The sequence below is a fragment of the Xenopus laevis genome, chromosome 3S, assembly GCF_017654675.1.
Source record: "Xenopus laevis strain J_2021 chromosome 3S, Xenopus_laevis_v10.1, whole genome shotgun sequence".
NCBI classification, from domain to species: Eukaryota; Metazoa; Chordata; class Amphibia; order Anura; family Pipidae; genus Xenopus; species Xenopus laevis.
The window spans coordinates 98457933-98481499 of record NC_054376.1 but is presented as its reverse complement, the minus strand read 5'-3'; the positions used below and the strand labels follow the sequence as shown (position 1 = coordinate 98481499).

At 37.3% G+C, this 23567-nt stretch overlaps 1 protein-coding gene across 1 annotated transcript in view; it reads left to right on the top strand.

Moving 5' to 3' along the window:
- Window positions 1–22743, top strand: part of LOC108712387 (anoctamin-4) — an 88349-nt gene extending 65606 nt beyond the window's left edge. Inside the window, 19 exon segments of the mRNA XM_041588673.1 lie at window positions 911–966; window positions 2938–3059; window positions 4528–4662; window positions 5274–5370; window positions 6490–6550; window positions 7240–7322; window positions 7982–8122; window positions 9454–9618; window positions 10216–10252; window positions 10724–10835; window positions 12332–12389; window positions 13159–13256; window positions 14378–14520; window positions 15832–15984; window positions 17440–17587; window positions 18848–18967; window positions 20239–20344; window positions 20631–20843; window positions 22143–22743. Of these exon segments, the coding sequence (XP_041444607.1) occupies window positions 911–966; window positions 2938–3059; window positions 4528–4662; window positions 5274–5370; window positions 6490–6550; window positions 7240–7322; window positions 7982–8122; window positions 9454–9618; window positions 10216–10252; window positions 10724–10835; window positions 12332–12389; window positions 13159–13256; window positions 14378–14520; window positions 15832–15984; window positions 17440–17587; window positions 18848–18967; window positions 20239–20344; window positions 20631–20822 (2027 nt within the window). The 3' untranslated portion in view covers window positions 20823–20843; window positions 22143–22743.
- The last annotated feature ends 824 nt before the right edge of the window (window positions 22744–23567 follow it).

The following is a 23567-nucleotide window of genomic DNA, read 5'->3' as shown; positions in this document are numbered from 1 at the left end:
ACTTTATTTATTACAACCACAATTACCAGTGATGTTTTTGGGTGGGCATTGCTTCCCTATATAATCCTGATGAAGTGCCCACTGAAATCTTCATGGTTTGCTGGTGGTAGTCATAGTGCCACACCAATATGCTTCAACCATGATTAGGTAATGGAAGGTCATATATAAAAAAAAAAGTTATAATAAATATCTCTCCCTCCTCAAAACATGTGTGCCTATGCCCTTGTCCATTTAAATGGATAAACTTTTAAATCAATACCCAGGGTCGGACTGGGGGGCCTGGGGCCCACCGGGACTAAAGTCCAGGGCCCCCTCCGACCCCCCTGCCTCCCTACTATGACGCGCTGAGCACGCTTGCGTGAAGGCGCTGCTTGGCGCGCCTGCATGTAGGTGCCGCTCCTCATTGAAAGGTGCCACACGCATGCGCAAATGGCGCTGCGCGGCACATAGAAAAACCTTTTTTTCTTTGAAGTATGATCGGGAAGGGGGACTGGCCTGGTGGGGGCCCATTAGGGGTCGGAGCCCACCGGGTTTTTTCCCGGTATCCTGCCGGGCCAGTCCGACACTGTCAATACCAGACCACCGGGACTTTGGCTCGAACCATCCATTTGTATAAGATAATGGTCTTATGGTAGATGCAAAGAATATCTATTTTGCATGTTTATATGTAGCCTGTAACTCTTACATCTTACACAGTTTCAAACATACAGTAGTTAGATCTGGTTGAAAAAAGACCTAAGTCCGTCAAGTTCAACCCCTCCAAATGAAACCAATCATCCATACACACACACACACACAAACGATATATACTCATACACTTAACTATAGATTTTCGTATCACAATAGCCTTGGATTACCATGTTAAATGTTACTGTGCTGTGATTTTTCTGTTGTGTTCCCTTTTATTCAGGACTGAATCGATTGCTCACAAACTGCACGTATGAAGCTGCCTTCCCCCTTCATGAGGTATAATTGTGCTTATACATAGATACAGTTGGTTAGAAGAACATTTCTGATGACCGTATGGCAGAACTGCTTGCACTAAGAAACTTTATAAATACAAGAAAAGACCTACAGTATAACACAAGATAACTGTTGAATAAAACCTATTGGCTTATTGTGCATTCCTAATTATGTAAAATCTATAAATGACAATTTTATCTCAGAGGGAAACCCTTCAAAGATAAAATAAGAGGCGAAAAATAGGATAACACTAAAAATCCCTCAATCAAGGCAAAGTATTAAGAACAAAATTCCTTTGGAATCTGACTGTGAGAGCAGTCTGACTCCTGTCACTTGCTGTTTACTTAAAACTAAAGACATCAATTGCCAAATGTGTGATCTTTTATGTCCAACTCATTCAAGAGCTTTGCCCTTTATTTTAGGGCTCCAATATTTATATACTTGTCAACAATTATACTCCCAACTCTTTTTACAAGTACACTGTTTAAAAAGAATTCACCCATTTGCCTATGATTACTGGCTAATAGATATGAAAGCTATTCCGAATGTATAGTTTACCTTTAAGGCATCATGCTATAGCCCTGTGTTCACATATGATCAAATTCCTGCTCCTTCTGCTGTTTTGATCTAAATTTACTGCATCCTCACTTCAAAAAAAATGACAGATGCTGGGGCAAAAATGTCCATCTAGCAGTTCTGTTTTGTATCTGTTTAAGAATCACAAAGTGAAAGCCAGGGCCGGAAATAGGATTAGGCAAAAGAAGTATGTGCCTATGGCGCAACGAAATGGGGGTGCCAAGCACGTGCCTCTTTTTCTCTTACACCCAGTCCGAACCCTTGTTCCCCCTCCGGCACGCCTCTGTGTGTGCTCATCCCGTCGCGATGCATGGGAGGTTGTGGTAGGAGGGCTGGGGTTTCCTTGGCCGCCTGACTGGCTGGGTTGCCATAGCCGCTGAAAGCTCATCAATGGCACACTAGGCATTGTCCATTTCTTATTTTATGGAAAACATAAACATGGCAAGAGTTGCTGCCAATAAAGACTTTGTCAACTTCTGTCGATACCTGGAGAGTAACATGTTAGGAAAAAAGTCAGAAATTGTATAGTGGGTGAGATGTGATGTCCATTTTTTAACACAAGCAGCAAAAATTAGTGGCCCCAATAGGGGAAAATTATGCTTTATGTGTATATTTACAGCAGATCTTGCAGTTGGCTTAAAAGAGCATTCATTTTGTCGAATGTTCAGAGTTAATGGACGAGGTGTTTTTTATGTATGTATATTTTTATTTGTATAGCGCTCCTTGAGGGCAAAGCACTGTACAACAAAACAATAAATTAGTAGTAACAAACAAGGGGTCATTGAAATAAAAAGTAACAATAAGCGCATTATTAAAAATACAATTCACGTAAATATAAAATATAATTACAATACAGATTAAGTGCTCAGTGTCAAGGAGACAAATTGCCGGAGGACCCTACCCCGTAGGGCTTACAGTCTAAATGTTTTAGACTATTTTTATTAAATGGCCTTCATAATTCTGTGATTATGGGTAAGAAAATTTTCTTTTTAGTAAGACATAATGTGTAAAAAAAAAATATTCCCAGACAAGCTTTTTCATGTACAGTCTGGTCACTCCCACCTCAAATTACCAAACTGCACTTATCCAGTCCTTTGGCCATGGATCCATATGATTGGATCTGAAGGTAATAGGCCAATTACTTCCACTACCCACCAATTGTATCTCACACACTATGACAGAACTGTGTCCAGTGAGCCCTTGGTGTAATGGTCACCTGACTGGTCCAATTGTGCAATGCAGGGCAACTTTGCAGGACACAGCAAGGAGCCATGATAACTCTCCCTTTCCCACATGCAAGCTTACCTGCATTGTGACTGTCCTGGGTTCTTGGAATACCAATAAAAAATCTCATCTGATTATTCTGATGTTTATTTATTTGTTCTGGTTTTCATTTAGGGGAGTTATAGAAGCAAAAATTCAATAAAGACACATGGAGCACAAAATCATAGGCATCTGCTTTTTGAATGTTGGGCCTCCTGTGGAGTGTGGAATAAGTACCAGCCACTCGATATAGTCAGGTAAGGAAGTTCATTCTGATACACCAATAACAGATGTCAGGTGCCTTGTAGTTGTATAAAGTTGATTCCTATAAATACAAGATATGGACAAACAATCCCTGTTTTGGTTAATGGGTAAGGCATTTTTAATAGCTTAAGGCACAAACACAGGGGAATGTAATTAAAGTCGCAAAGAGCAAAACAATTCGCACCAATAAGACTAAAAATCCACATCTCGCAATGTAATATTGTTCCTTAAACTGTTATTGCATTGCGAATTTTAATTGCGCATTGCGAATTTTAATTGCGCATTGCGAATTTTAATTGCGCATTGCGAATTTTAATTGCGCACTCATAAGAAGTGCTTGAAGGTGTCGTAATCTTTTGGAGCAAACATAACGACTTTTTCAGTAAGAAGTTTTATTACATTGACTGCGCATTGGCGCAAACTATAAAATTCGCAAACGGTCTTTCACTGTCGGAAGTGGTCGCTAAACAGTTTCCGGGCTCGCAAAAGCTATATTAAATTCGCACAAAGCAAAATTTGTTCGCGCAGAGGCATAACTTTTCGCATTGCGAATAGTTTTTCCGTTAGCGATTTTTATTACATTCCCCCGAAAATGGCTCAATGCCTTTCTGCATGCAACCCATTATCAATATATATAGGACATTGAGCCATTTTGCCTTAAGATACTAAAAATGCCTTACCCATTAAACAAAACAGGGATTGTTTGTCCTTATATTGATATACTGTATATTTAAGCTGGCCAAATACGTCAAAGTCATCCCATATCTGGCCAGTCCTACACACAATTTTCATCTGATTCATTAAGAATTCTATTGCTTCATTATACATTTTACACAGGGACTAAGTTTTACCTGCAAATTACTAGCTGCTTTCAAGGTTAAAACTCCCAAACTTGGCTGCCCTTTTATTGGCCACCACTGGCATCACCTGACTATAGCTGGGAAGGGTGGGAGCTACAACAAGGAGCTGGTCACTGCTCCTGTATAACTATAACAAACAAGGGAAAGTTGTGCTCACCATTAATTTTTAAAACCATTAAGCGGGGTGCAATGAGGCTGTACAGTACTTTATAATTTTTATTCCCTTTTTAAGTTTAAAAATAGTACATATTGTCCAATAACTTTTTTTAATTTGGTAACTACAAAGATAATTCGTTTTTATATTTAAACTTCTTGGGTTCCATTGCAATTGTTCTGCTTTCATTAGTAACCGTGTCGGACTGGGGGGCACACTATACCATAAGCTCACTTCACTGGTGCGAGAGGGGGCCCGGAGGGGGATCTTGGCTGGGGTGGGGTCCTCCAAGAGGATGGTGACAGAGGTAAGGGGCCCGGGGGGGGGGGAGCCCAGAAGAGGGGGGTGGAGGGGCCCTGTAATGGAAGTCCTGGTGGGCCTCCAGTCCGACACTGACGACACTGATTAGTAATGTGCTTATTTTCTGTATTATTGTATTTTTAACAGGCGGTATTTCGGTGAGAAGATAGGTCTGTATTTTGCATGGCTTGGCTGGTACACAGGAATGCTTTTCCCAGCAGCCATTGTTGGCTTGTTTGTCTTCCTCTATGGCATGTTTACACTAGACAGCTGCCAAGTCAGGTAATAATTAAAAGTGAATATTCAATGTTACCATTACTGTATTATATTTTCACACTGCCATCTGACTGAATATTCCATGGTTCAGTTAGGGTTGCCAGCTTTCCGGTTTTGATCTGGACAGCCCGTTTTTTGAAGGGCTGTCTGGGTCAAAACTGCTTGCCTGTGTTCCAAATTAGGAAAAACAGGCAGGATTTCCTATGATTGACGCAGCGATAGGCCGATCGCCACGTCACAGCCCCGCCCCTGACATCACAACCCCGCCTATTGCATCATTGCTCCACTCTGTTACGTCATGGCCCCCAGCCCCTGCCCAGAATTAGACAGCCAAAAGGTGGCAACCCTAGGATCAGTGCAGTTTGGCCATATATGTTTGTGAGCAAATCGAATCAATATCTGTTTCAATTTTTCAGAAAATGTAATTCTCTTAAAATAAGAAATGCAGTACATTGCAATGTTGTTGAAATTGATCTAAGTGACCAATTGAATTTATCAGCCAGTATGATCAATTCAATAAATATTAATATAAAAATTATGTCAGATTATTGGCAATCCCTTTAGTAGAAGCACAAAATTCTTTTCACAGTATTGTTTTGTTGCACTTGTATTTGCAGTAGAGAAATCTGCCAAGCCACAAACATTACTATGTGTCCCCTGTGTGACAAATACTGCCCGTACATGAGGTTGTCAGACAGCTGCATCTATGCCAAGGTACTGTACAATTAGACCATCTTTGGGAGGGGTATAATGGAATCCTATCTTTTGTATTCTAATCTTTCAGATTTTGATCACATTTGATTTTGCACTTCCTTCGTGTCTCTGTTGCAGTTTATTTAATAATTGCTCAGGCAGATTTTGGCACAGTGATGTTACTAAGGTAAAAAGCACAAGCTCATAGGTCTTATGTAGCAGTGATTTACTGGGCAGGTATAGGTGTACAGAACAGGGATGAGCAACCTACAACGCTCCAGATGTATTCATATCCAATCCTCTCCCCTTTCAAGGCTACATGAAGGGTAGAATTTATTTTCCCCTTTCATATATTTTGCTACGCAGTGCTTTACACGGCATAAACACAAACATGGTACAGTTATAATAAGTAAGAATAAAGATGTAATTGCGATGAGTATTATAAATAGTTGGTAGGAATGAGGTACCTGCCACAAAGTCATAAGTAGAAGGAATTTCACAATCACACAGGTTAAATCCAAGCAGGGACAAGCTCTTGCTAATTTTATTTAGCGAAGATGCAACGTTTCGGGGTAAACCCCTTTGTCAAGCACCAGGTATTCGGATTCCAGAGAGCCAGGGTGTGCAAGTGTGGTGACTTCTCAGTAGTACCTGCCACAAACATCTTTGTAGAGTAGGGGTATCTAACCCACCAAACTGCAGTTCATTCTTTCAGTTAATATATGAAAATGGGTTGGGCTTACACAAAAGTAACTGGGGTACAGGCTGAATGTGACATAGTATTCAAGGCTTGTCCTTGAATATCCAGATTTTTTAAACTGGGAATACTGGTACTGTAGGTATGCTAGAAGTTGGACATGTTTAACTAGCTTAACAGTAGAAGAACTCCAATGTTGTATATGAATTAACAGGTAGATACAGTCAGCATGGGTCCCTGTGCTTATTACTAGTACTGCTCTTTCAGCCTTGCACCAGTGGCCACACTACAAAATCATTTATAGGAGCAGTTGAGAGCCTTGTGCAGCCACACAGACCATCTGTCCTCCTTGGTTGTGACCTAATAAAAGCACAAATTTAAATGCTTTACTTTCTTTGCAAAGATTTTAAAATGCGTATTCTAGAATGTATTTTGTATTACAGGTTACCCATCTGTTTGACAATAGTGCAACAGTGTTCTTTGCTGTTTTTATGGCAGTTTGGGGTAGGTATTAACTTTTTGGGAAACAAAATTATTGGGGCACTAATGCAAGTTTTCACTGCACCTTCCTTTGTGAAGATACCCACTTACCTGTCTTGAGCTTTGATGTGATAGTATTTCCTATTAATAAATAGTGGTTAATATCCATAAACAGTTAGCATAGTTTATTGTGGGCACTAGCATTTGAAGTTGCACACACATATTTAAAAATATCTCTGGAATGTTTCAATTAAAGCCCTGTTTGGGCTGACTAAACACTAGTTGTGTCAGACCATGCCTTCAACTCAACTACACCTCCTTTGGCTTTTTGATAGGGGATTATAGTTTAAATGGCAATAGGTGGCCAGCCAACTCGTGAGACCATGGCAATGTAGTCAAAGCTAAAATTGCAAGCATAAGGTGTAATAATTAAATGTTCACATGTTGATGTTTCCATTAGATAAATGCAAACATATTTAACCACTTAACTGCTGCAGATCTAGAATCTATAGTACTATATATATCTGATTGTCAGTTTGGAGTTCTGGGTTACTCTTTAATCTATGCGGTGCTTCCTGGTATAGTCAACGGTGCCCAGCATGAAAGAGGTCAATAGCAAATACCCATACAGAGAATCTCACTAATCATTAAAAACCTATTGGCTGCTGTTGTAAATATGCAAAATACATTTAAAATGTGTCATACTTTTTTAGCTACAGTGTTTCTGGAGTTTTGGAAAAGAAGAAGAGCAGTAATTGCCTATGATTGGGACTTAATAGACTGGGAAGAAGAAGAGGTTGGTATAACAAAACTTGACTCTTGAAAAAAAAAATACATTTTATGCCGTTCTTCATATCTGGAACAGCAATTTATTTCCATGGTGGGAAACCAACAGTGATACTATAACGCCCAATGGCTCCTTACTTGCAAGTCCCAAATGTGGACTGGAAAATAGGTGGAGGAGTAACTGTAGGCAGTACTTTATATATGTGTGAGTGTATATATATATATATATATAATACACAAAAGCCATGAATATCCTGTAAATTATATCCTTATAAACGGTGAGTTCTGATGTCATCAGTTATAAACGGTGAGTTCTGATGTCATTTCTGTCACATGACTCATTGAAATTTGTGTATTATAATTAATAAAGTACCCCCAGTTGCAAAATATGAGGATATTAGAAGTTACCTCGGAGTTCCATGACCTGTATAAAAACACTCGGCCTTCGGCCTCGTGTTTTTATATGGTCATAAAACTCCTCGGTAACTTATAATATCCTTATATTTTACAAGAGGGGGTACTTTATTCACTATATATTAGTTGGCAACATTAATTGTGGATGCCCAGTGGCTAGGGTCTTACAGATACAGACGTGGGGGAAGTTTTTGATGGAGAGAGAAAGATGTGTATGAATTTGTTAATTACATTAAATATTTTTTTTTTGTCCAGGAAGAAATTCGCCCTCAGTTTGAAGCCAAATACTCAAAGAAAGAACGAGTAAACCCAATATCAGGAAAGCCAGAGCCATACCAAGCCTTTGCAGATAAATGCAGCAGACTTGTTGTTTCTGCTTCTGGAATATTTTTTATGGTTTGTCAAATTTATATTCTCAAGATTATTAAAAGGGCAATATACATCTGTATTCAGCTTGGGTAAAAGACATAGGGCTTGTGTTGAAACTGTTTTCTGCTTATTCTGTAAATCAAATAAAATTCATATCACCGTCGCCCATGTATTATATACTTTAATAGTTGTATTATTTTAGTCCCTTGGTTTATAGCTAGTAAGGCATGCGTCTGTTTAAAGAAAGGGTATCTAAAGCATGAAGTGCAACTGAACCTTAAGCATTTTTCATAGGTAGGGTCAAAGTTAAAGGTGCTTTTACAAGTACAAATGCAGGGATGGTTTAGTTACCCTTAAGTTTTATACTTGGATGTTAGACTAAAGCTGGTCAGGTCAGGTTTAAGCTGTAGCTTTGGACCCATCAGACTGAGTCAGAAACTTTTCTGGCCATGTGTTGGGTCTCTCCGATGGGTGATTTTCAGCCAGATATCTTATGGGCAGGTTTGAAACTCCTGTTGGACAGGGACTGCATCAGCGCATTAAAATTATTATCATATATTTTTAGAGCACAAACATATTGCCCAGTGCTGTCGCATTGATTCGGTCCTCCCCCAACAAACCTGCATAGATGATAATTATTATCTGATTGTTTGGCCAGAGTCTAATTGATGGATCAGTCCAATTTGGCCCAGATGAAAGTGACCAAATAGCAATGATCCGCTCATTTGGCGATCTTGCCAAACAAGGGTATCTTAATGTGTATGGCCTGCTATAATCTGAAGAATATATGAATATGAGGATGTGGGGATTTCTGCTTCCTCTGTACCTTGTTTTATTTATAAATATTATACCTATAATTAAACTGTTTGCTGTTCTGTTTTGAAATTAGCTGTGTATGTCTACTGATCATACTGACATTGTACATGGCTAGTGATGGGCGAATTTGGGGCATTTCACTTTGCCGAAAAATTTGCAAATTTCCGAAACGGCACTAGCGTCTCGTTTTTGACTCCGGTGTCCGGTTTATTGGACGCCGGCGTCCATTTGCGCCTGCCGAATAAATTCGCCCATCACTATACATGGCTCCTTGTAATAGCAGTTTCTCCAGACAAAATGAAATCTAAACCTGCACTTTTGCCCTCCACTCACATTATGAGTCAAGGCACAAGCTTAATCAGATTTTATTCTACCCTAGGGCCCTGTGTTGGTTTCTTCACAGCAGCTTCCCCTTTACGTTCCCTTAGAGACCTTTAAATTCCATTTTAGCAGCTGGCAGGAAAATAATCCAGGTTCTGAGGGTATATAAAAGTTACAACGTGTTAATGATTTATTGACCTCTGAGTATGTTTTCTCCCCAGATATGTGTCGTCATTGCCGCAGTTTTCGGCATTGTTATTTATCGTGTTGTGACTGTCAGTACGTTTGCTGCCTTTAAGTGGGCGTTAATAAGGAATAACTCTCAGGTTGCTACTACAGGGACGGCAGTGTGCATCAATTTTTGCATTATAATGCTTCTGAATGTGGTAAGATGATGTTTACACAAGTGGAAAAATCTTTTTGCATGAGAACATTATTATTAATTGATAACCCATTGAAATAACAGCCTTAAGTGGTACTAGTACATGAATGGCACATTCCTCCAGGATATTTTATTTCTCCAATATTTTTTGAGGTTGGTTTACCTTAAGGATAATCCCTATATAGATGAGTCTAGGCAAATAGAGGAATTAAATATGTGCTATATTGTACAAACATTCATGTTTATTTAGAATGTTTGTCACCAGTTGGTTACTAAGGATTACTGCACATATTTACACACACATGCGGATGTTACATACATTTTAATATGGCATTTTGTAGTTTAAAATTGTAGTTTAATTGTTAAACTCACAATAGTCTTCACAATGACTAGCCCTTATGTATTATATTTGAGTCATGATTCATTTAATTCTCATCTCCATGTCATAAAAAACATGGATATAAAAATAACTTCATCAGCATAAGTATGACTTTATGCCGATGACGTTCATTCTATATTCATAATCCAGTAAAGGAAAAGGAACAAGACTTAGAAGAACCTTCTAAACAGAGATTCATAATGGCTTTTTCCTGTTTTTCAGCTCTATGAAAGGGTTGCACTCTTCCTTACAAACCTTGGTAAGACTTTTCGTACTACTTTCAGTTCACTTTTGTAATTTTTTGTTGGCCTTTAGATAACTGCTCAGGTGCTTCAAAAAATCATCCGTTTAGAAAGGAAGTTACAATTCTGTAGATATTTTTTCATATATTTCACTACATATAACTAATAACATACTTCAGTGAAAAATTATATTATTTGCACATGTTGATCTCTTCAGGCTTCTATAGGTTTGTAACAAGATGCATAACTGATAAATGGGGCTCAATGTCTAGGGTTTTTTTTTACAACTTAAATTATTTTCCTTTTTTTCCAGACGCTTTTTTATATAGTCAGTGACTTACTCTGATTGATATAACTTGCTGTATTGTAAAAATCATTACTATAAATATAACTGATTCTCCAGCTGTAACATGGCAACATGCAGCATGTTCTTTTTTTGGATACCGATATTGTTATAAATAAACAGTGTTGCATATTTTTACCCACAGAGCAGCCACGCACTGAATCAGAATGGGAGAACAGCTTTACTTTGAAAATGTTTCTTTTTCAGTTTGTCAATCTGAACAGCTCCACCTTTTACATTGCATTCTTTCTCGGGCGGTAAGTTGGAGCTGCGCTCTGAAAATCAGGAGTAAAAAAAAATTAGAACTTATGTAAAGATTACGTTTTTTTCCTAAAGAGTAGTAGTATGGCGAAATATTTTTTTTTGGTGTTTTCTAAATGGTGTAGGGTTCCCTTATGGCTAAAGCGAGCTTTAACCAGATGAAACAGGTGACTGTGACCTTTGCTATTGTATTGTCAAAGGTGGCATTCCCTAAACATACAGTGAGGACATTGGTGTTCTCATGTCCATATTGGCTAGCACTGGGCGTCAGTGTTGACAGCAGTATAATGCTATACCGATGTTTCACTAAAGCATGGGTGTCCAAAAGGAAGATCAGAATCTACCAATAGACCTTTAGCTGGTGATCAGTAGACCTCAAGACACTGTCAACAAACAGCTTGTCTAAATCACCCTCCTGTTTCATGCTTTTCATTTAGGTTAAGGTTACATAAAAAAATAGATGTTTGAATATAACAATAAACATTATTAATTATTATTAAGTAATATTTTCCATGGAACAGAATGCTAACAATGCTTTTATGGATGTAGATCATAATGGGACAACATCACATAGGGGCAGATTTATCAAGGGTCAAATTCGAGGGTTAATAAACACTCGAATTCGACCCTCGAAGTAAAAATCCGTCGAATTCGAATATCGAAGTCGAAGGATTTAGCGCTATCCGTTCGATCGAAAGATTTTAATCCATCGATCGAACGAAATTCCTTTGATCAGAAATTGGCTAGAAAGCCTATAGCCTTCCCTATAGGCTAACATTGATGCTCGGTAGGTTTTAGGTGGCGAAGTAGGTTGAAGGTTTTTTTAAAGAGACAATACTTCGACTATTGAATGGCTGAATAGTCAAACGATTTTTGGTTTGAATCGTTGAACGATTCAAGCGATTTTAATCGATCAAACGATTTTTATTCAATCAAAAAAAACTTAGAAAAGTGCTGGGGAATGTCCCCATAGGCTAACATTGCAGCTCGGTAGGTTTAAAGTGGTGACGTATGAAGTCGAAGTATTTTTTAAAGAGACAGCACTTCGACTATTGAATGGTTGAATAGTCGAACGATTTTTACTTTGAATCGTTCGAATCATTCGATTCGATCGAATTTGACCCATTCGATGGTCGAAGTACCCAAAAAAATACTTTGAAATTCGAATTTTTTTTCATTCTAATTCTTCACTCGAGCTTAGTAAATGTGCCCCTAAAAGTAGACCTCACATTAGTAATCTATGGGCACTCCTGCACTAAAGTCTTTGGACAAGGCGGAAAAAAAAGTTATAAAAATGAAGCTCCCTGGGCTAAATATGATATAAAACAGTTTATTTATAATCAGGTCCCCTTATGTGTAAATGTGTGTATTGTGTGACAACATTACCAATACAGATCAAGTATTATGCTTGTTGCACTCATAGCATTGGGTTTTTGGATTTGGTGGTAACATTTCAATATTGTTTATAAAAACATGTAATTTTTGGTTAAAGGTTTACTGGCAGACCTGGAGCTTATTTAAGGCTCATAAACAAATGGCGACTGGAAGAGGTCAGTACTTTTTCAAAAGATATTGTTTATATGTCTTTTATTATCCTATGTGCATGTTGTTCTGTGTACATTTTTCAATCTACTTCATCTGACCATAAGAACAATGAGTAATACATTTATATACCAGATACTGTATTTATACTGTAAATAAAAAATGGAGTATACGGTCTATGAAAAATGTATTTCTAAAAAATGGAGTATTACAAGTAATATGCAAGCAAATTCACACACATTATCCATACAGTAAGAGAAATAATGAAGCTGAATTTTCTAAACCTAAAAGGGAAATGCAATACTGAGATTAATGTGATAGATTGTAATCAGATTAATGTGAGAAAAATAGCATTAGGCTATTTTTATTCAAATAGAAGCCTTAACAAACGTTATACAGTATCATATATTTGGCTGTTTTGTTTCTGGGCCTTTCCTTAAAAAATGCAGAAGAGGAGGATCTTTTAAAAAGCTAATGATGGAAAAAATGTTCTTAAATGGTTAAGACCTTAAACCATATATATTGCCCCAGTGGAGCTTACAATCTAGTGTCCGTATCACACTATGTTTAGATTTATCAGGATTCAGTGAACCTGTCTTGATGGTTTTTAGAGTGTGGGAGGGTTAAATATAGATAAACTAGACTCAGCTAGTTAAAGCGCAGAAAGTCTTGAATACCTTTTTTTCCTTTTATTAACATTTTATTATGATGCTTAATTTTTGAAAAGTAAAAGTTCTGTTTCATAAAGCTATTTCTGTTATCTTCACCACCTTTCAGTGTCACCCAAGTGGATGCCTTATTGACCTATGCATGCAGATGGGAATAATAATGGTTCTCAAGCAGACCTGGAATAATTTCATGGAACTTGGGTACCCGTATGTCTCAAACTCTATATTTTAGTAATGTATATTTCAGAACTAAAATTAAGGGGCCAATTCACTAAGGGTCGAATATCGAGGGTTAATTAACACTCGATATTCGACTAGGAATTTAAATCCTTCGACTTCGAATATCGAAGTCGAAGGATTTAGCGCAGATAGTTCGATTGAACGATCGAAGGATAATTCCTTTGAATCGAACGATTCGAAGGATTTTAATCCAACGATCGAAGGAATATCCCTCGATCAAAAAAAGTTAGGCAAGCCTATGGGGACCTTCCCCATAGGCTAACATTGACTTCGGTAGCTTTTAGATGGCGAACTAGGGGGTCGAAGTTTTTTTTAAAGAGACAGTACTTCGACTATCCAATGGTCGAATAGTCTAATGATTTTTAGTTCGAATCCTTCGATTCGAAGTCGTAGTTGAAGGTCGAAGTAGCCCATTCGATGGTCGAAGTAGCCCAAAAAAAACTTCGAAATTCGAAGTTTTTTACCTTGAATCCTTCACTCAAAGTTAGTGAATCGGCCCCTAAGTGTACGATGCCTTGCAAAAATATTCTGTGAAATGTTTTGTTTGCACAATGTCACATCCCATAGTGCCTATTATCTAAGAGTCTGAGGCATACCTGCTCTCTGCACCTCCACCTGCGGTTGTGAATCTGAATTGCCGGTGCATGCTATGTTGATGCCATATTTAGGGTGGCTGTAATTCCATGTACTCAAGGCTAGATGGGTGAAATAGCTCAAGGCTAGATGGGTGAAATGGCTGAGGCTCTTCCCACAAGTATCTGCAAGGAGATATGTATCAGAGTATATACCTGTAATGGCATAAATCAAATGGCAATTGTCAGTATGTGCCATTTTTGTGAGTCATTTTGCACTTGCCTCTGCACAACCTAATACTAAATGAGGTCCTATTAAATTTACTCCTCAGTCAGGTTTATCAAAGTAACCACAAGGCAGGCTTAGCTTACATGACGCATTTAGACTTTTAGTTTTTCGTCCTTATTTTGTACTATGAATGCATTCCTATAATATAATATTATATTGAATCTATTTCTGGAATAGCATGTATGTTCATTCTGTATCTTTTTTGTGTATCATTTCTAACGTTGCAGACTTATTCAAAATTGGTGGAGACGAAGAAGATTACGACAAGAACAAGGAGCTCATGGAAAAGTCAACCTTCCACAGTGGGAAAAGGACTACAACTTGCAGCCAATCAATCCATATGGACTTTTTGAAGAGTACCTTGAAATGAGTGAGTTTCTATAAACAGTTTGATTCTGGTGCATAACTGAAATGTATTCAAATGCTGTGTAAGTATTCAGAATTTGTGTAAAACATGTAAATAATGATAATAAATATGTCTTTTAAATTTGGGAGTGTTAGCATCCTGTTAAAGTTTAGATACACCTTAACCTATTATTTGGTAGAATAAGACTTGTTTACTGCAGCCCCCATAAAGCTTCAACAAAACAAATGAAAACATAGGCCAGTGTTGATAGGTCATATAACACAGTTATAGGCAATTATTGATAGGTCATATAACACAGTTATACTGGACCATCCCTTGTCCAACTATTCCAGTTGAGCTTCCTACTTTAGCATAGTAAGTATAGTCCCAACAAATGTGGACCATTGTGCCAGTATCCAGAAACTTACTGAAACTTACTTATAACATTCAGAAGAACCAAAACATTAACCCAACATGAAGATTCCTGCACCAGAGATGTGTTAGCACAGATAGTAAAAAGGTACAATATTTTTTTAACTTTTATTTTATACAAGGGAGGTGCCAATTCTATTTTGCAATTGTTAACATAAGAAGATTAAGGGGCCGATTCACAAAGGGTCGAATATCGAGGATTAATTAACCCTCGATATTCGACTGGGAATTAAAATCCTTCGAATTCGAATATCGAAGCCGAAGGATTTTGGCGCAAATAGTGCGATCGAAGGATTATTCCTTCGATCGAACGATAAAATCCTTCGAACCGAACGATTCGAAGGATTTTATTCCAACGATCGAAGGAATATCTTCGATCAAAAAAAGTTAGCCAAGCCTATGGGGACCTTCCCCATAGGCTAAAATTGAGTTCTGTAGCTTTTAGATGGCGAACTAGGGGGTCGAAGTTTTTTCTTAAAGAGACAGTAGACAGTACTTCGGCTATCAAATGGTCGAATGGTCAAACGATTTTTAGTTCGATTCGAAGTCGTAGTCGAAGGTCGTAGTAGCCCATTTGATGGTCAAAGTAGCCCAAAAAACACTTCGAAATTCATTCGAAGTTAGTGAATTGGCCCCCTTAGTAATAAAAGATGCAATTTTAAAAAGACACAGCAACCAATAGGCAGGTAGCATGTACAGGTCATTTGTGTAAAAGCAAATATATCATGCATTTTTATATTTCGTCACTTTACCGACATTTTTCTTTCACTGCCACATCAATAGTTTTTCAGTAATTTCTAAAACTTATTCAGATCTGTTTCCTAATATAATAGATTTTTTTTTTTGGACCAACAACATATTTGGTGCAAATCCAATGTTTTATAAGCTGTATTTTATTTACAGTTCTCCAGTTTGGTTTCACAACCATCTTTGTGGCTGCCTTTCCATTAGCTCCTCTACTTGCCCTACTTAACAACATTCTTAAAATCCGACTTGATGCGTATAAATTCATCACTCAGTGGAGGCGGCCCCTAGCTTCTCAGGCAAAGGATATAGGTGAGTCTCTAAAGTACCTAAAAAATAACATTTGTAATATAGATTGTTTTAAATCTTTTTTTTTTTTGAGCAACATGATTGCATGTGTTTTTTTCCTTTGTCATGTAACACGTTAAAATCTAATGCTGCCATATAAGGGCAGTGGCTGACGGGAAGATTTGTCGTGATTCTTAATGCACATCTGCCGGAGACAAATCTCCTAAAAATGGCTCTCCATTAGAAATATCTGAAATCGCCGGTGGTAAAACATATATATTGTGAAGTTGCCACAAAGGTTTCTCCCGAGGCAACTTTTTTAACTCTGACAGTTTCAGTTATTTCCAATGGAAAGGCATTTTCGTGCATTTTTATCACGGGTGCCAAATCTCCCTGCCAGCCACTGCCCTAAGGTGTGAAGCCTGTCCAAATAGAATATAAAGATAGATTAGATAAAGATATATTGATTTAAGATCACAATTGCTGGTGTTTGCCTGTGGTAAACTATAATCAGCCCTGTTCTGCTTTTTCTTACCTCTCCTTAAGGCCCTTATACAGCCAAATTTCCACTAAAAGATGCTGTAATTCTTGCTCTAATTCCTATCTCAATGACTATTTGTGAGCCCTGCAAAAAAACTGAATGAGGGTCTCACTTTATGCCTGAAATGCACCTCTACAGTCATTAAATGTGAAAAAAAGTACCCAGCACCTTGTGGAAAGCTAAAAATAAGCAAACCTAGTACAGACATTAGTAGGTCTGCGAAATTTTGATGGGGTGTCAATTTTGAAACCCGTATTAAAGTCAATGGGCGTCCTAATAATGTTGGTGCACGACAGTTTTGACACAATCGACTATTCTGACGCGCGTCCAATTTTTTTTGACGCTGCGGTGAATTTTCTCCTCAGTTTCGCGAATGTATTCACAGGCGGCGAAAGGCAGAAATTCGCAGCGAATTCGTTCCTGGCAAATTTATTCACCCATCACTAGTCAGGGCTATTTAAAAAAGTGTTTGTTAAGATCCCAGCAATTAAGGACTCCTTTTGGCCCCTGTGTATAAGAATGGATTCCCTAACTATTGTTTATATTAGGGAATGAAATTATTATATTTTTGTTGCATAGCCTTACTAGCCTTTGTAAAAAGTGTGTCTAGCTCCTTTTGCAGATTCGGTCTTGTTTTTTTTTTCCATTGCCATGACTCATCTTACAGATTCTTTTTAACTTGTTGTACTATTATCTAGGTGAGACTGATTGTAGCTGCAATAGTGCAAACACAATACCCTAAGACCTCTCATATACTGACTCTAGGTTTTGCATAGAAAATATCTATAGTAATTCTATGAAAATGTTGAATGTCTTTTGCTTTTTGTATTAATTGCAATGTAGGGTCAGCATTTTAATGCTGTGGATTTTACCACATAATGATGAATGCCCTACCACACTATCTCTGCTGCAGTAAAACTATACTTTGTTTTGGTCAGGTATATGGTACGGAATTCTTGAAGGCATTGGAATACTCTCAGTTATCACCAATGCTTTCGTCATAGCTGTGACCTCAGACTTCATCCCTCGACTGGTTTATGCTTACAAATATGGACCATGTGCAGGTCAAGGACGAGCTGGAGAAAAGTACTGTAATATTCTTTTATTATCTGAAGTTGGCAACCAGTTATGATGTTTGGTAACTTAAGAGAATGCAGACAGTGAGACTGTACAGCTTGCTAGATAGAATTATAGAATTACCATATCTGATATGGATTAGATATGACATTTAAAGGTAATATAAACTTCAAAAAAATATTAATTGCAGTGCTTTTCTAGGCACTTTTGCAATTTACATTTATTATTAGTTTTTGATGTCAAGATAGCTATTTTAAACTAAAATAATGAATGTTGTAACAACATTGCTACCTGCTGGTTAGTTTTCTGACAATTATACAATCAGGAGAACATGTCACTAGTTAAACAGAGAAAGCTCCTAATGTTGCTCAGCTCAGGAAAGACATCAAAAACCTTAGATAACATTTTTTATTACTCTCTTCAGCAGAGCAACATCAAAATAGCTCTCTGCTTTCCTTGTGAACAAGTTCTGCTTTTTGAAGATATGTATTTCCTTTAAAGCATCTATTAAAGCATTTACTGACTTTGTTACTCTATTTTTGATATGTGCATTTATAGAGTTTGGGAACAAAAGATCATTGCATCGCTGTAATCATCATTATATTATATTTGGCAGTTTTTATGCATATTTTAGTCTTTCAATTTAGGTCATCCCTCTGGACTGCACTGTACAGAGTTTAGCTGTGGCAAGTGGGGATTAGCCAGAAGCACATGACTTTAAATGCTACTATATTTGCCCTTACTCATTTGCATAGCATTAATTGCATTTGCAGCAAAATGAATGTTGACAGCAGAGACATTATACCCACTGCTTCCAAACTGGGCATTCCCTGATCCCCTTTACATAACATTGAAAACATATTCCCAGAAAATACACTGATGCATCTCATTGACAACACAAACTGGGAACAATGCTACATTTTGGTTATGGTAAATCTACAAGTTGGCTTTTCCAGGTATCAAGAACAACTGGTAGAGTAACTTATGTAATGTAACTGGTTTAGGATTCAAGCTACAAATCCCTTCATCTTCAGCCTCTTGCCTTTTTAAGGGAACCTGCTGTACATACACAAAGATGCAACTGCAAGGGTGTAACTGGCTCTTACAGCAGAATTTAATAAACATCCCTGATAACTCTAGAAAGTTGACTTGTTTTGAATATATATACTGAAACTGCATCTACTACTACTCAGGAGCATTATCTAAATGCTTATTTATGATGCCTTTGGCTTGCTTGTACACTTAGTTTCCTTCTCTGTTCTTTGTTAGATGCATGGTTGGTTATCTTAATGCCAGTCTTTCAGTATTTATGGTGACTGATTTTGAAAACCATTCAAATGCTACACTGAATGAAAGAGAATTTTCTGAACAACATGTGAAATATTGCAGGTAAGCAATGCAGGTTTACCAATGACCTGGACACAAGCACAATAGCATTAATGGGTGCAAAATTGTGCCTCTTGGGGCAGAATTATCACCATACGCATTAAACTCCCTTTCTCTAAAATCACGATTGGCTTGGAATTTAAAAAAAGATCTGAAAAAGAGCAAAAAAGAGTTAAAGAGAAATACAAATACCTCTAAAACTTCTAAAAAAAATTCGGACAATTATTAGCAAAAAAATCACAAAACCTCTAAAAGTCCAAGTTGATTAAAAAAGGTCCGATAGAAACAGCGCAGCTCCTATTGACTTTTGCAGGACCTAGACAAACTTTACTTGGCATTATACCTAATAAATCTTGAATTTTTACAGTATTAGAGAAGTAGAAAACAAACCATGAATTTTTTGAGATTCAGGGAAAAAAAATTCAAATGTTAGTACATAGGCCCTTTAGTGATTATTCTTCACACATTTGCGACCTGGGCCATTGCTTAAAATACAATTTTGGTTTAGGCTGCAGAGGTGAATGCAACACTTCCCTTACAGCCTGCTACAGGGACATACAAGTTGGTTCATAGGTATAGAAAGAGGGGACACCTACTGTATGTGCCAAACGCAGGCATCTCTGTATTTATTGGGAAATTGCTGGACAGCGCCTCTGCCTTTGGGTGCTCACCCATTGCACAAAGTAAAAAATATATGGAACTTGCTGCAGTTGATTTGCATTTTGTATCCTGTTCCATGCATCATAAATAACCCCTTAATGTTTTTTTCACAAATGATTTGTGTCTGTTCTCTTTATGCAATATCTTTGCTGTGAAGGAGCATCACAACTGTACAAAACACTATAGGGCCATTGTGGAATTGTGGGTCGTTCCTCTGGGGCCATGGGGCATTGTAGCAGCTGGGAAGAGGGGCAGCATTCATACAAAATAGCCTAGATTGGAATAAAATCCATTCCTCCTACTACTATACAGTATAGATAAAGAATTGTTTTGTGTAACGGTTCTGCCACTTTTGATCGAGTCTCGACCCACAAGACTTTGCATTAGCTGATCAGGGCCCCATGTGTCATTACCCTTTTGTGAAATATTTTCATCATGTTTTAAACTATTTTTATTTGGGTTTTACAGCTTTACATAAATAAATTGGAATACAATGTTTACTATGCTGGGGACCTTTTTGGTCAAGGCTGCAATTTTCTTTTTTTTTGTTTTTTTAACTTAGTTTAAAATGAATCTTTTCTTTAATTACAAAGCCTATTTTCTCTTTCCTCAAGGTACCGCGACTATAGAGACCCCCCAAGTGCTCCTGAACCCTACGCTTATACACTGCAGTTCTGGCATGTTTTAGCAGCTCGACTGGCATTCATCATTGTATTTGAGGTGTGTTACAATGGGTTTCTATGTCCATGACAATAACCACTGTGATTTAGATCCCAGGAACACCTAAAGACTTCTGTATTACAGAAGCTTAAACCAAAGCATTGGTTTACAGTAGGTCTTTTATTAAAAAGGTAACCCTGGGAAATATGGAGTTACATAGGACATTATGCAGAACGCTTCTTGCTATTTTTCTGCCTCAGTCAGGCCATAAAATTGCTTACAGAAGAAATGTGGTACTTATACTAAGATTTGTACTAATTTAATGATTATATCTTTTTCATTCTAGCATCTTGTTTTTTTTATAAAGCATCTGATCTCTTACCTAATACCTGACCTTCCTAAGGACCTTAGAGATAGGATGAGAAGAGAAAAATACCTTATACAGGAGATGATGTATGAAGCAGAGCTGGAAAGAGTCCAAAAAGAAAAGAAAGAAAGGAAAAAAAATGGGAAATGTCAACATAACGAGTGGCCCTAACTGTAACTAGGGATAAGAAAGGTATCAATTAATTACACACTGCTTTTTATACTAAAACACTAGAGGGTGCAAGTTTATTGTTCACTTCCTAGTGAGTGTGGCCCAGGTTGGAGTGCACCTACCCTGGGTTCTTTCTCCTACAGTGCTGCACCTCCAAGTTTTATTTTATTTTATTCTCAAGTATCCCCCACACTGATTAAAGCTGACCACATGCACAGTACAATAAACTGAAAAAAGTATTATATTGCACATGTATACCACCAGGGTAAGAAAGTGTGATTTTGATGAAGAAGAGCAATAGATTAAGCAAAAGATTAGTCGTTTTCCTTACTTGGCTTACCCAACAAATTAACACCCCTTTGTGTCCTTTATTAGTACAAATGGTGTGGTACACAAATAGTAGCAAATGTCTTGCCCCTGTCCTGCCTAAATGATTGATTGACATTGATTAACAGTAACACGGTTTTGTGCCTTTTTTTTGTGGGGAAAGATTTTGCACTAGTTTTACAACCTACATTTATAACTCTGGGTAACAAATTTGTTTTGTGGGTACAAAATATATAATATTATGCGCAGGGCTTTTTAATGCCTTCCTACTGTGACGTAGCAGTTTATTAACATTAATACGATAAATTAGCATAAGCAGAAAGAGCGTTTTATTGGACTGAACACATTGTTGCACCAAGTATACTGTGACACAATTTAGTTGGTGAGAAGAATAAATGAAATTCTATAAAAGAGAGACAAGGTTAAAATTGCTTACACTGATCTGGGGTTTACTTCTATTTAGAATATCAAGAATTTTATTTGTGTTATTAATTTCTACCACAAAGGCAGGGTGGTTTTGAAAAAAAAAGGCATTTATGAAGCCACAAGAAGGGCAATATTTATATATAGGCACCCAATGGTCTGTGCAGGCAGCTTCAGGGGCATAGTGCCTACATAACAAATTAAATTTTTTGTAAAAATTCAAAATCTTACCAGTCACCACCAGAGATTTGTGGCTAAGCTAGAGGGTGAGCGACTAGGATAGCATATTTTTTGAGATGTTTAATGTTTAGTTAATAAAATACTTTCAGGATAATGGATTTCTATAGGAGCGTAACTACAGAGGGGGGGGGCAGGAGGTATAAGGGCCCCATGAGGCCCTAATTAATGAGTAATTTTTATATATATTGGTAAAACAGGACAACCTCTGGAGAGTTTGAGGGCTCCTCAAATGATTTTGCAGTGGGGCCCAGTAACATCTAGTTATGCCACTGTGTTTCTACATCATGTATCCTATCCTGTATTCCCTATTAATTTTGTTTTTAATTGCAGAGAGATATGACCTCTACCAGTGCAGTTGTTAAATGTTAAATTAAAAAAAAAACCTTATTGCATGGAAACAAGATGACAGCACAGCACTAGGCTCCTGGCAACAGATATTCTGTAAAATCATTCTGCAATCTACCAGTGGGACAGGCACTTTTTCGGAGCAAGCATGCACATTTCAAAAGAATTCCTCTAATTTCTATACACCACAACTGGCATCTTTTTCCACCATTTTGTACCTCTTTTTGCATTTGGAATCCTATTTTACGCAAGTTTTAATTTTGTCATCCTTCTTTGATTCCTACAATATATTTCCATCCATCCATTTGACCGTTACACATGGAACTGCAGATGTTTACATTTGTACAAATTTTTTGTACTTCAGATATTTCTGAGGAGAATTTCTATACTACTGTATATCCTATATAAATGTAAATAGATGTACGTGTATATACACATATAGATATATATACACACATAGAACAGAAAGCTTAATTATTTGTAGATAGACAAAAGCTGAAATTTCGAAACTTTAAAAAATGGTTCATGGACATAAAAAGACATTTTATGCTTGTATAATGTTATGCAATAAATTGAATTATGCACATTTGGATGTATAGTCTCCTCATTTTTAGAATGATTAGGTTATTTCTTGCATATCTGCATTTTCAGCAATCAAAATCCATTAGAGAGCAACTGTATTTGACAAATCGCTCAATGTCTAGTAACTCATAATCTCTAAACCTATTATTACAATACTGTTATGTTTTGGTAGCCGAGGATGAGTAGAGTATAACAGTGCTTTATTAGCAGGTTCATGCAGCCATTACACATCAACAGTAGCTTTTCTATAACACCCCAAGCTGTATAGAAAGTACTGTGCATGCACAGCACAACTCATGTGCACAGTGACACCTACAGGCCATTTGTATAAACACCACATAATCCCCATATAGTAGGAAAGCATTTGGGCAAATGTAATAAACAACAACAATGCATCTTAAAGCAATAATATAGATTCTTCTCATCACATAGTACTTGGTCCATGCAGGTAACATAGTAACATAGTAAGTAAGGTTAAAAAAAGACACACGTTCAACCTTTTATTTATTTATTTATTTTTTATCTGCCTAACTGCTATTTGATCCAGAGGAAGGCAAAAAAAAACCCATCTGAAGAATCTGCAATTTGCCTCAGAGGGGGAAAAATTCCTTCCTGACTCCAAAATGGCAATCGGACTAGTCCCTGGATCAACTTTTACTATGAGCTATCTCCCATAACCCTGTATTCCCTCACTTGATAAAAATCCAACCCCTTCTTAAAGCTATCTAATGTATCAGCCTGTACAACTGATTCAGGGAGAGAATTCCACAACTTCACAGCTCTCACTGTAAAAAACCCCTTCCGAATATTTATGTGGAACCTCTTTTC